At 41.2% G+C, this 14,473-nt stretch overlaps 1 protein-coding gene across 1 annotated transcript in view; it reads left to right on the forward strand.

Moving 5' to 3' along the window:
• Positions 1–14,473, forward strand: part of AIPL1 (aryl hydrocarbon receptor interacting protein like 1) — a 68,062-nt gene that overhangs the window by 39,513 nt on the left and 14,076 nt on the right. The window contains exon 3 of the mRNA XM_066598600.1: positions 13,392–13,580. Within this exon, the coding sequence (XP_066454697.1) occupies positions 13,392–13,580 (189 nt within the window). The remainder of the gene's footprint in view (positions 1–13,391; positions 13,581–14,473) is intronic.

The following is a 14,473-nucleotide window of genomic DNA, read 5'->3' on the forward strand; positions in this document are numbered from 1 at the left end:
CAGGAAACGGTCTTTTTGACCGCTCCTGCTCTGCTTTAAAGGCACAGAAGAAGATGCCGGCTGGAGGGGACATGCCTGGCGATCGGGCCAGGCCAGGCAAGGTGAGTACAATTTTTTTTTTTTTGATGTTAGAACCCCTTTAAATGGTATACCTCTATGCGGTGATCCTGGCTCTGGACGGCCGTGTAGGAAAACTTGAGGAATTATTCGTACCTCTGCACTGGCCTTGAGAAGAAGTAGTTTGTAACAAATGCTCTCTCTTAATCTTCGGGGCTCACTCCATTCACATCCAAAACACAAGCAACGTGGGATATCTCTCCTCCATCGCTTCCATCCTTACCACAAGGAGGCTAAAGGTTTTTCCATGTGGTTTTATGTTAAATGGCAGACAAGATGGAAGACCTGCTACTCCAGAAATTGGAACTCCTTTCCCACTCTCAATCACTCCTATTTATACCTTCTCTCATACCACATGACATAAATTGATACATTTACATGCAGGCTTTAGATTTTATTAACAGTTAACCCTTCTAGTGCTGCAGCTGTGCAGCACTCACACTGGAAATGACAAGACAGGCTTGCACAGTGCATTCACATAGGACAAACATGTATGACATTTATGGAGGGGACCACGATGATGTGCTAGGACACTACACCAACAAGCACCCTTACTACCAAGAGATATGTTTAATCTGAAAAGCCATGCTGTTTCAGAGAAATCATAGTTTAAAGGGGAGACAGGAATGTGGAGAAGAGTTATCAGGTGGCTCCCCGACATCATCCTGCCCAACTTGGCTAGATTGAGAGGTCTCTTCTTATTTGTGTCCATGATTCAAGCGGCATACATTTTATGACAGGTTCCCTTTAATATTCTACTGAAAGCAGATAACCATGCATGCCAATTCAATGATTGTTTATGTAAGCTTATAATGAATGATTGGTGTAATTTAAATTGTAATTAAGGTACATTGGCATGTGGGGGATAAGAGTCTTCATGAGATGAGCAGTAAACGCTTTTCATCTCAGAGCAATTAAACAATTATCTGCTCCAGATCCTATGATATTTATAAATGTGAGCATAATCATGGCCTCATATGGCTCACATCTTACATGTGGAAGAAACACACTGTTGCTGTAAATCCGCTGATTCTGGAGTTCTATCCCTGTTGAAAAACTTCCAATATGAAGATAAAGCTAACTTCCTGGATGCAAGCAAATATATATTGTGACAACTTGAGACTTCTTAGCTCGTCGGATCGCCATCTGTCCTCCACCAGATGGGTGGTCGCACACCAGTAAACCACGTCCAAGCCAGAAGATTAGTTAAAAACGTAGTCAACACGAATACATACAAGTCCCTGGCCGTCTGGCTGCTATATAACATAGGCTTTGCATCTAATTAACAGACCTAATGCCTTAGCATAACTCAAGTCCATCACTTCATACCCATCCAGGATGCCAGTCTAAGGGCCGTCCACCCTTGTCAAACTCATGGTTCCCTTAGGTAGAAGAAGGAGTTGCACACTAGACCAAGGCTTCATCTTCAATGGGCCTCTCAGGGCCTATGCAGCCACACTAACCCAGGTGTTGACTAATTAATTATGCGAAAAACCCTTCTGTGATGGAGATTTTCCTCTTAAAACCTCTTCTCAAGCCCCCTTGAGGACACTTCTGGTACTGCATATGTTCAATCTATAAAGTGAATATTAAAAGCCATTACAGAAGATTTATTATTACTACTGGAATTCAACAGAATTGCTTTAATGCCTCAATAACATGACTGTATTTAAATTGGCTGCTTGTTAAGGCAAGAAACAAGTTTGTTTCATCAATTGTTACATTTATATTGATTTCCAATTGTCGCAATTTTATTGCGCACATAGGCGTGCAAAAAAAAAAAATTGCTCACCTGACCGCGGCCTTAACCCCTTCCTGCTCCAGGACGTACATTTACGTCCTGGAGCATCGGGGTATGTATGCAGAGAGGTCGCCCCACGACCTCTCTGCATACAGCGCGAGCATCAGCTGTTTAGTACAGCTGACACCCGCAGGCAATAGCTATTAACCCTTTAAATGCCCCCGTCAATTCTGACAGCGGCATTTACAGGGGGTCCCGTACGCCCCCCCCCCCCCCACGGTGAGATCGGGGGAGCTGTGCAGGTTTCATGGCTGCCGGGGGCCTTCTGAAAGGCCCCAGGGCTGCCTTGAGAGACTGCCTATCAAGCCATTCCCGTGGGTTGGCTTGATAGGCTACCTGTCAGAATGCAGTATGACGTAATGCTATAGCTGCAGTATGACGTAATGCTATAGCATTACGTCATACTGCAGGAGCGATCAAAGAATCGCTGGTTGTAGTCCCGCAGGAGGACTTAAAAGTAAAGTGAAAAAAAGAGCAATAAAGTTTTTTTAATTGTACAAAAAAAAAGTAACAAAAGTTTAAATCACCCCCCTTTTGCCATATCTATAATTAAAAAGTCTAAATAATAAAATAAAAATACATATTCGCCGCGTCCGTAAAAGTCCGATCTATCAAAGTAGCACATTATTTACCCTGCAAGGTGAACGTCGTCCAAAAAAAAAAATTAAGAACGCCAGAAATGCACACTTTCAGTCACCCTGTCTCCCAGAAAAAACGCAATAAAAAGCAATCAAAAAGTCGTGCGTATTCCGAATTAATACTAAAGGAAACTACAGGACATCCCGCAAAAAATGAGCCATCGCTGAACTACGTAGACGGAACAATAAAAAAGTTATTGCGCACACAAGATGACCGCAGAAAATAATTGAAAAAAATGAAATGTCTTTGAAAAAAAAAAGAGTAGTATAGTAAAAAAAAAAACTCTATACAAGTTTGGTATCGTAGTAATCGTACTGACCCATAGAATAAAGTTATCATGTCGTTTTTGTTGCAGTTTGTGCGCCGTAGAAACATGACGCACTGAAAGATGGCGGAATGTTGTTTTTTTTTTCATTTTACTCCACTTTTTAAAAACTTTTTCAGTACATTGTATGGTACATTAAATAGCACCATTGAAAAAATACAACTCGTCCCGCAAAAAACAAGCCCTCATACAGCGACATCGATGGGTAAAAAAAGGAGTTTTGTTTTTTTTAAGGGGGGGAGGAAAAAACGAAAATGGAAAAAAAAAAGAGCATTCTAATGTATCGGACAAAAACACATGGGGCATGCACTAATATGCTCTCTGCTACGAAGCATATTAGCGCATGAACTTCTGGACTATTCAAACTCTGCACAAGTTTGAAAAAAAAGCTGGAAGCTAGATCCTCCGCTCTATCTTTTGTCGCATGTAGTAATAACGCGCAGAAACATGATAGTGGAAAAGAAACCATTGAAATGAATGTTTTTTTCCCCATTATCCGGCTGTGAGTATCACAGGGCTAAAGAACGCCCATTTGTTTAAGCCCTTATAAATGAATGTATACTGACTGCATATTGACCAATACCAACGATATACTAAAATGAAGAAATCAATATAAATGTAACAATTGATCAAACAAACTTGTTTCTTGCCTTAACAAGCAGCCACATTTCAATACAGTCATGTTATTGAGGCATTAACCCTTTTCAATCCACTGTCTGACGTCTGAAGACATTCTGATTGAAGGTTGTACAGCTCCTATGTCGTAAGACGTCCAGCAGGGTATTCTTAATGTATATTACTGGCCGCCCTGTTATTGGGGGCCTCTCCAGCATGTCCCATACCGCAGTACTGGCTCTAGCCAGCAGATGGCACCATTGTATAATGGCAGAAAGAGAAAGCCCCCTAGGAAACCCTGAATCCAAAATTGGATTGCAAAGGGTTAAGGCAATTCTGTTGCATTCCAGTAGTAATTATCATTTTTTTTTTATTGAACGTATAAAGGATCAGGAACTCCTGACCCTGGTATTCAGTAAGCAAAGCAGGCTCGCAGGTTCTCGTCAGAACACTTACAAACAAATGAGTCCAAATAAGACCGTTGTGATACAATCATAATCTTTTTGTTTTGCTGGTTTGTCTGCCAATGGTGTACATAAATCTCGTCAAACAGTGGTAAGGGGGTTAACAGACAGTGAGATGACTTACGCTACTAATATCACGAATAAACAAGTTGTATCATCTAGAGGATCCATACCTGTGTATATATTATTCAGCAATTATGTGTATCTTATTTCTCAATGTATTTTAACCATGGGGGCCGCATAGATAGGACGTTGGATCTTATATCCAACTCCCAAGCAGCTATCTCTTTAAAGCAATATCTGCGACACTCTATCTCTCCATTGACATACTGTGGGGACCTCTTTCTCTTTCCAGTAGAGTGGGATGAGGAGTTTTGCATTGGAGATTAAGATGGTAGGAAAGGATGTTTTTGTGGTTTCTAAAGTGAATAAAGAGTATCACAATCAGAATTTCCTTGGGTGAAAAAGAGTAGGATGTTCCACAGATTTTATTAATATGCTTGGTAATTATTTGCCAAAAGTCTTTAATGCTTGGCATTGCCGACATATGTAAAGGATCGTTCCTCTCCAGCAGACATCGGACCTCTCAGGATTAATTCTAGATAAGGTGGCAGGTGTTTTGTAGCATCTAGTGAGAATTTTTATAGGAATTCTCCTGAGTGCGAACACATCTAGAGAATCCATGAGAATTATAAAGTATCTTTATAGTTTCATCTTTACTAAATGTGACCCTAAATTGCTTTCCCACTCCCTAAGAAACCACGGTTTATCAGAGGAGGATTTCAGAAGTAGGCCCTTGTATAGGTGTGTTACCAGCTTCTTGGGTCGTACTGGTAGAGAAAGGTATATCCCAAACCAAAGCGGGTCTCTTGTTGCAAGTCTTCGGAAAAATTTTCAGAGAGTTGTAGATGTCCACCATACCTAAAAAGTCAGGTGGGTGATTTAGAATAAGAGCATTAATCTAATGTAAGTTAGTTATTTTAGTACCCTTTATGATATCATAAATAGTTAACGTGTTGCTGAGCCTTGACCATGGACCAGCTGTATTTAGTGGTCTATTGACTAGAATTTGGGGAATCCAGGAAGCAGGGGTAATTGGTGGGAGTGTAAGGTGGTCATGGTGACCGCAGGACTTTGATTGTGCCTTTGGTAATTGGGCTAAATATTGGGTTATGTATGCAAATGCAAAGCGTGACTTGCGTTTATCTGAGAGGAATCTCCTGTAAACCTGATGTATATGGGAGAAAAAGAGGTCAGGCACCTCAATTGGCACAGTTTGTAAGGTGTATATAATGTAAGACAGTATATAAGTAGTGAGTTAATTTTTTCTGCACATCCATGATAAGAATGGGAGGTTTAGTTGTTGGAGCTGGGTTTTAAGTTTTTTTAACCCCTTAGTGATGGACCTATAGTGTTTTTACGTCCTGCTTTTGCAGGACGTATATTGAGGGAGATAGCGCCGCTATTTCCCTCTATACAGCGCCGGCATCAGCTGTCTATTTGGCCTATCGTGGCTATTAACCCTTTAAATGCCACTATCACCGTACGCCCCCCCCCCCCGTGGTGAGATCGGGAGAGCCGTGCAGCTGTCATGGCAGCCGGGGGCCTGACACCCAGCCTTAGCAGACTGCCTATCAAACCATCCCCGTGGGGTGGCTTGATAGACTGCCTGTGAAAAAGCAGTATGACGTAATGCTATAGCATTACGTGATACTGCAGGAGCGATTAAAGCATCGCTGGTTGTAGTCCTCTGGGAGGACTAAAAGAAAGTGTAAAAATAAGATCAACAAAGTTTTAGTAATTATTTAAAAAAAAAAAAGTAATAAAAGTTAGCAAAACCCTTTTGCCATATTTGCAATAACAAAATCAAAATAATAAACTAAAAATACGTATTTGGTATCGCTGCGTCTGTAAAAGTTTGATCTATCAAAGTAATGTATTATTTACCCTGCACGGTGAACGTAGTCCAAAAAAAAAAAAATAAAGAACGCCAGAAATGCACTTTTTTAATCACCCTATCTCCGAGAAAAAATGTAATAAAAAGCGATCAAAAAGTCAATTGTATGCGAAAATGGTACCAATGGAAACGACAGGACGTATCACACAAAATGAGCCCTCACACAACTATGTTGACAGAAAACTAAAAAAGTTATTGTGCACAGAAAATGGACACAGAAAATAATTTTTAAAACTTAAATATCTTAAAAAAAATACAAGTAGTACAGCAAAAAAAAAATTATATAAGTTTGGTATCGTAGTAATTGTACTGACCCATAGAATAAAGTTAGCAGGTCATTTTTGTTGCAGTTTGTGCGCCGTAGAAACAGGATGCACCGAAAGATGGTGGAATGTCGTTTTTTCCCCATTTCTCTCCGCTTAGCATTTTTAAAAAGTTTTTCAGTACATTATATGGTACAATAAATAGTACCATTGAAAAATACAACTCGTCCCGCAAAAAATAAGACCTCATACAGCGACGTCGATGGATAAATAAAGCAGCTACGATTTTTTGAAGGGAGGAGGAAATAACGAAAATGGAAAAAAGCAAAAAAGCTCCGTCACTAAGGGGTTTAAGGAGAGGTGTTTAGTTTACACCAAACAGGTTGGTAGAATTGGAGGTTAAAAAAGTTCCCGAATGTTTAATACTTGAGGGGGGCCATCTGAAGGCGTATTGTTTCTGCAACTTTGAAATGGTATAGGTCAATGCTAAGACGTTAAGTGCCTCTGATTTATCGAACGTAATTTTGAAATTGGAGAGCTTGCCAAATAGGTCAAAAATCTCCAAGATTGGCGGGAAAGCTTTTTTGGGGTTGGTTGTGAGAATGAGCAGATCATCTGCAAAAGCAGCTGTGAGGTGTGCAGTGTTCCCTATCTTCAATCCCTCAATGCCTGGGTTCTGTCTAATACTCTGCAGCAAGATCTCCATCACCAGGATAAAGAGTGTCAGAGACAGAGGGCAACCTTGTCTAGTTCCATTTTTGATGAGGTAGGACTCCGACAGAGCTCCATTTAGAAATATTCTGGCTGAGGGGACTGAGTAGAGGGTAAAAATAGCATATGGGCATTTTTGACCAGGATAGGTTTCCCCCAGTTACTCAATAATTACCAATTCTCATCACTACACCCAAAACATTGTGCTTATTTAGTAAACTGTTCTACCAATGCCGATATACTTAAATCAAGACAAGGAAATCCAAGGCAATGGACATCTCTTAAAGAGGTTGTGTGAGTTAAAAATTTTTATATGGAAACGGGCCACCATGGAAAAAAAAACATAATAAAGAGCTCATGCTCAACTCTCCCCACAAGTAACCTGCTGATTATTATGTCAGTGAAGAGACCCAGAGCCACCAGCAAGAGACTTACGGGGAGAGAGTAGCATGAGCTTTTAAATATGTTTTTGCCAAGGAAGACCCGTTCCCACATAAAGGTTAACTCTGAAAACCCCTTTAAAATAACGTAACTTTTTAAGAAAGTAAAAGCAATAATGTTTCGACCACAGAGGGCCCTCTTCTTGTCATAGTCCTGCATGGATAAACTGTTGCCCTATGCCCTGTAAAATCAATAAAAAGGATATGTTAGCAGGGGCTCTGCATCTCACATCGCTTAAAGGGGTTTCGTTTTTGTTTCTAAATAACAGTCAACACTAGAGATGAGCGAGCGTACTCACTAAGGCAAACTACTCGAGCGAGTAGTGCCTTATTCGAGTACCTGCCCGCTCATCTCTAAAGATTCGGCTGCCGGCGCCGGTGAGAGGTGAGTTGCGGCAGTGAGCAGGGGGGAGAGAGGGAGAGAGAGATCTCCCCTCCATTCCTCCCCGCTCTTCCCCGCCGCTCCCCGCCCCCCTCCGGTGGCCGAATCTTTAGAGACAAGCGGGCAGGTACTCGAATAAGGCACTACTCGCTCAAGTAGTTTGCCTTAGCGAGTACGCTCGCTCATCTCTAGTCAACACTTGTATATTTTCATAATTCATTGTAAGGATATCATTATCACCTATTTTTATTGAAAGTAAAGACCGGTGAAGCACAGGAAAAGCGTAAGCTTCAAACTTAGAGGCGTTATTTACAGGAGAATAAATATTAACAAGCCATATAAGTAGCAAGTGAAACGAACTATTAAGATTGTAACATCGCGATACATTTTTTTTACAATGAGGTATAAAATTTATATGGCAAAAGGAAAACAACGTGGCTTTAATTTACCAGAATATTAATTTTATCACCTCGTATACATTCACGGAGACTGATAGTATAATAATTATAGAACAGAGGAAGATTGCAGAGGATAAAGAGATTATAGCGTACCTAGCATTCCAGGTAAATCTTCAGAATAAGCTGTTTTTGTAAGCGTACTTGAAAATATAAAAGTACTTCTGAACACAATGGGGCAAATTTACTAGTAGAGTCTAACAGTTAGACAGTGGAAGCTTATATTAGACAGTCTTAAAACGCTATTTTTTTATGCACAATCATACACCAATAGCTATAGGTCACTAATACGAGGGGCTGCTGATAAGTCTTAGGCTTTGTGTTCTTTTTTTGTTTCTATGGTAACGAATGTTACATCACATGAAAGCCTTATGTGTCTAATATATGTTTTCAAAATTTTGTGTTTGTAGCTTATAGCAACAGTGATCTAGGCCCGCGGGAAAACAAAATGGCGGAGTCTAAGGCGATATTCACCACAAATGAGAGCAGAGGAGTGATAAAATTCTTGTTTCTGCAAGGAAAATCCGCGAAGGATATTCATGGTGATATGTCGCAGACATTGGGGGATCAATGCCCTTCATATTCTACAGTTAAGAACTGGGTTGCCAAATTTAAAACGGGCAACTTCAGCACCAATTATGAGGAACGTCCTGGGCAACCGAGAGAGGTTGTTGTTCCGGAGATCGTCGATGCTGTGCACAACCTCATACTGGAGAATCGGCCAATTTCAGCTAAAGGAATAGCAGACATCATGGGGATTTCTGGTGAACGTGTTTGTGTCATTATCCATGAACATTGGAACAGGAAGAAGCTATCTGCAAAGTGGGTCCCCAAATGTTTGACAACAGATCAGAAAAGCATCGAGTGAAAACCTCCCGGTCCATTTGTCAGAGTTTCCGGACTGATAAGAACTTCTTGGATCGACTGGTCACTATGGATCAGAACTGGATTTATTTGTATGACCCTGAAACCAAGGAGCAGTTAAAAGAGTGGAGGCACAGTGGTTCTCCTCGCCTCAAAGAAGTTCAAGGTGCAAAAATCAGCCACTAAGGTGATGGTGTCTGTGTTCTGGGATAAGGAGGGCGTGCTGCTAGTGGACTACAAGGTATTACATTGAACTTTTGGACCAATTGAAGGCAGCTCTGAAGGCCAAAAGGCGCGGCAATTGTATACTGAAGTGCAATGCACAGGGTATATAGGAGAAGATCATGACATGTCACTCTGCCTAGCATATCAACTAAAGATAATACAGGTCAAGGGTACCAAATTTCACACCATTTCTGATGCCATGGCTGCTACGGATGACTGGTTTGAGGCACAACCGAAATCCTTCTTTTTGCAAGGCTTACAGAACTTGGAATACCAATGTAGGAAGTGTGTTGACATCAGTGGAGAATATTTGGAATAAATGTAAAGTTTCATCTTCCTATCTCGTTTCTTTCTGGGTAAAGCCAAAGACTTATCAGCAGACCCTCATAGCACCACCCACTGGACCTCTAAACTCATATCCAGCAGGGATATAAATGAATAAAGCAGAAGTTATACAGTATCTTTCCCCACAAAACTACATATGAATCTGCTCAGCTTCTCCTGCTCTACAACATGCTGCCTACAGTTTGGATAGCATGTTCAAGCTGCCAGGTTCTCTTTAAGTGAAATTAATGAATAGACAATTACATTTAATTTTGCCTTAAAAAATATATGCACTCCACCTAGCAAAACTCCATAGTTTACCCATCAATACTACAAGCTAGATGGCATGAAAGAAGCTTGCCCAAAAAGAGTGTGTCTTTAAATCGAAGAAGAATACACTACAGTGCCATTGTGAAAATTTGTCTTGGTGTTGTACTCCTAGGTCAGTTGGTCCACTGTGGCACATCATTGCTGAGATATAAGACTTGCCACCCATCGCTCGTCTCTACACATGTTTTGCCACCGTGTGATCTTCTGTTGGATGTCTGTCAGTGGTTCAACCAGTCTTGGGTTACTCTTGATGCCATCGTTCAGAAACGGCAAATGGGTGCAACAGTTCCAGAAATATTGGCAACACACCTCAGCTGGCCAACAATCAACCCACAGTCAAAGTCGCTCAAGCCACCACATTTACCCAATACTGCCAAATGTTGCCTTCTTCTGTGCAGAAAAGAAATTGAAAGCAAATTGTGGAACGGCCATCATGTGGTACCCCATTATTGATCTCAAGATATCATGCACCAGCTGTACCTAGTACAGTGATTGTATACTGAACGAGCAATGCACAGAGTATATTGGAGAAGATCATGACATGTCACTCTGCCTAGCATATCAAGTACCTAAAGATAATAGAGGCATTGGGGAATCATGGGTAGTGCAAATACCTGAGGCAGACTTTCGTTACGGAATTTTTATATAATCTCTCACTATGTGATGCATTCCCAATGATAAAGTAATTCCCTCATTCTGTTTCTATATGACAGATCTCGGTGTTGGATGCTAATTTTGAATGCCTATAAAATGCTCTGTAAGTTTATTTACAATTTCCAGTAAAGCACAATAAAATTTCAGTTCCGCCTTATGTACTCAGCACTTGACAGCTTTTGTTCTGTGGAGAATAAAGGCATTTGTGTTCTTAATGTTAGCTGAGTAGCAATAATTCAGTGAAAATTGTGTTTCCTCCCAAATGATTCTTGGGATAAGCAGAGCTTAGTACATAGCTGACATCTCTTTGGCAGGAAAATAAGCAGTTGACAATATTCTTTTTTCCATAGATGGCCATGCATGCAAAAAGAATTATTTTAGAGAAAATGTCTCAGCGTTTGCTAGTGACCAACTTATATTTATAAAAATTATAAATCATAAAATGTTAAGATTCTGACTTAAAGGGGTTGTCCCGCGCCGAAACGGTTTTTTTTTTTTTTAACCCCCCCCCCGTTCGGCGCGAGACAACCCCGATGCAGGGGTTAAAAAAAACAAACGGAGAGTGCTTACCTGAATCCCGGCGGTCCGGCGTCTTCATACTTACCTGCTGAAGATGGCCGCCGGGGTCTGCTCCCTCCGTGGACCGCAGCTCTTCTGTGCGGTCCATTGCCGATTCCAGCCTCCTGATTGGCTGGAATCGGCACGTGACGGGGCGGAGCTACACGGAGCCGGCATTCTGCATGAGCGGCCCCATTGAAGACAGGAGAAGACCCGGACTGCGCAAGCGCGGCTAATTTGGCCATCGGAGGCCGAAAATTAGTCGGCACCATGGAGACGAGGACGCCAGCAACGGAGCAGGTAAGTATAAAACTTTTTATAACTTCTGTATGGCTCATAATTAATGCACAATGTACATTACAAAGTGCATTAATATGGCCATACAGAAGTGTATAGACCCACTTGCTGCCGCGGGACAACCCCTTTAAAGCGTAAATATATACATAGTACATGCATCAAAGGCATCAAAGCTGCCTTTTAAGTTGATCTGATATTCGTAGCAAAAACGTTTTTAGATGATTGGGCCATTTTGAGATTTCTCAAAAACATTTTCTCACATTTTTTGATACAAAATAAGTGTCGAATAGTTACATTGACTAAAATATTGACTGAAATCTTAAGCATCCTCACTAGAGTTGAGTGAACATACTCTGCCGAGCATGATGCTCGTTCGAGTATTAGCGTTCTCGATGGTGCTAGTTACTCGAACGAGCATCAAGCTGTGTTCGACCCCGCCCCAGTTTTTGGCCCCTCCCCACTGTGACGTGCCTGTTTTGGCCCCTCCCTGCCACGACGCAGTGTGCCTCATTGGCAAAGAGAGAGAGAGAGATTTTACCTATACCCAGGAAAGAAACTGGACAAACATGTAGTCAAGAAAGCCAAGTCTGCAACTGAAGGGAGTAGTCAGTACCTGGAAGTAATACAAAGCTGTAGTCGAAGGAGAAGCTGAATCCGAGTCACAATTGAGTTAGAGTGCCGATGGAAAGAACGGAAAGAAAGGGCAATAAAAACGACTTTGCAGACCAGAGATAGGACTAACAATCAACCCCTGTGCTGAGCATAGACTCGGACACAAGTGCATGCAGAAAGAGTCCATAGAAAGCAATGCTCCATACGATCACCTACCGGTAGTAATGATGTCACACGGAGCATCAGACATGATGACATGACATCAACATGAAAAACTTTTGTTTTAAAAAGGATTAACCTCTGTATTATTTGGTCTTCCTCGGAGGCCCATAAGTGAAAGACAAGGTACAGCATATTTAACGCACTTCTCCAGTCCCAGATAAAACAAGATGACCACATCGCTTCTCTGTTGTACTATGCATCAGTAGTCTAAGACACTACACACTGCTCCGATTGGCTAGTACTCCTCATGTGAGCAGCAGTGGCCAATCAGAACAGTGTGTAGTGTTTTAGACCAATGAAATTACCAATAATGAAAGTTGCTCTCTCCCTGTATCTGGTTGCATATATTTCTCTGAATTTAATTGCAATCCTCTAATTATAATAGTTACAAAACTTGTACTTTATGTACATGGGCTCTAGAATCATTTCCTTTTTGTTATTTATCAGTGACTGAAGTTTATATATGGTCAGCACCTTCTAATCATTTCCTCTATGTTTGCCAGAGAATCAGCAAAATTATCTGCCTGTGACTTTGATGGTGGGTTTAATTATGCCGTCTAACACTGAGCGTTTGCAATATCTCTCCCTTCAGAGACAGGCTGACATTTAATGATGTGGATATCTGCATCTCGCTTAATTCAATGTATTGCTTTGAGAGCAAGAACTTGTATGAAATATGTAATGGCAGCTAGGCTTTCTAAACGGAGCTATGTGGAATGAGCATCATTAATATCAGTCTCGTTAGAATAAAATCAGCAAAATACGGAAGGAAATGAGCATCATTTTTGTTGTAGTGGGATCAATGCGTTTTTTGTAATTATCGAAACATCAATTTGGACATTGATAACAAAGATGATAGCGGTAAACAGAAATCATGTTCAAGTATGTTTACTATGGCCAGAATTAACCTAATACTTTATAGATGTTCACCAGATTGGAAAGGAGAAGTGGATATTGGACAGACTGGACTGGCTTGGCTTGTATGTACTGACCTGCCAATTCACAGATGCTAGACTTGCTGCAAGCAGTGCTTGCCTGAATTAAATATACTTGCTCTATGGTTCACATCAATGATAAATGACGTTTCCTATTTTAATGTGATTAAATTCTGTTTATGTGTGATCTTTTTCTGGCAGCACACCGGTATGTACCCACTTGTCGCTAAAAGCTTGCGGCGCATTGCAGAAGGAAAAGACCCAACAGACTGGCATGTGCATACTTGTGGGCTGGCAAATATGTTTGCTTACCATACATTGGGCTATGAAGACCTGGATGAACTGCAGAAAGAACCTCAACCTTTAATATTTATTATTGAACTCTTGAAGGTAAATAGAGTAATGAAATCTTTTAGTCTATCTATGTATTAAACGGGCTTCATGGGAGGAGGGGTTGTCCTACAAAAAGATCAGTGTGTGTTCTATCGCTGGGAGCCCCACTGATTAAGAGAAAGGGGGTCCAAAAGCACATCGAATTAATAGAAAGGCAACCGAACATGCACACTACTGCTCCATTCATTTCAATGGGACTGCAGGAGAAAGCCAAGGATTGAACTCAGCAATCTCAAGCAGTTCCATTGAAATGAATGAAGCATTGGTGTGCATTCTCAAGTGTTTCTTCATTCCTTGAGGACCTTTAGAACCCCATTTGCATGATCAGTGGAAGCCCCAGCAGTCGGACCCTCACTAATCAGGTCTGATGTGCTGTGGCGAGAAGATAACTTATTTTCGTGGGATGAGGGCAACTCCTTTAAAAAGAAGAGAGGGGCTGTTTATTTTTGTCAGAATCAGTGCCACTCTTGTCGATAGGAGCTGAGCTGTAATCATAGGTACAGGCCATGGACAAGTGGGACACTGTAAAAGAATCAGACCTTTTCTTCAACTCTCAGTCGTCTACTTTAATCATTATACTCAGGAGGGATTGTGATTGATGGGGTCAGATACCTTATACCCTTACTGATCAGGAGAAAGAAAAGGGTGCTGCACTCATTGAAAAGCCATGGATTCTTAATTGTAGTCCTCAACACAGTTCAGTTCTAGTCCTCACAGCTGTTTGTCGTACCGCAATTGACCCCAGCTCAGCCTTATTCACTTTAATTGAGCTGAGCTGCAGTACCAGGGGCACAGACAGTGGAAGAACTATGCCAGATCTATGATGGGTAGTCAATCTCCCCACTCCTACATTGATGGCCTCTTCTGACATAAATAGGTATCATTAAGTT

Source organism: Eleutherodactylus coqui, chromosome 4 (assembly GCF_035609145.1).
Source record: "Eleutherodactylus coqui strain aEleCoq1 chromosome 4, aEleCoq1.hap1, whole genome shotgun sequence".
Lineage (NCBI taxonomy): Eukaryota > Metazoa > Chordata > Amphibia > Anura > Eleutherodactylidae > Eleutherodactylus > Eleutherodactylus coqui.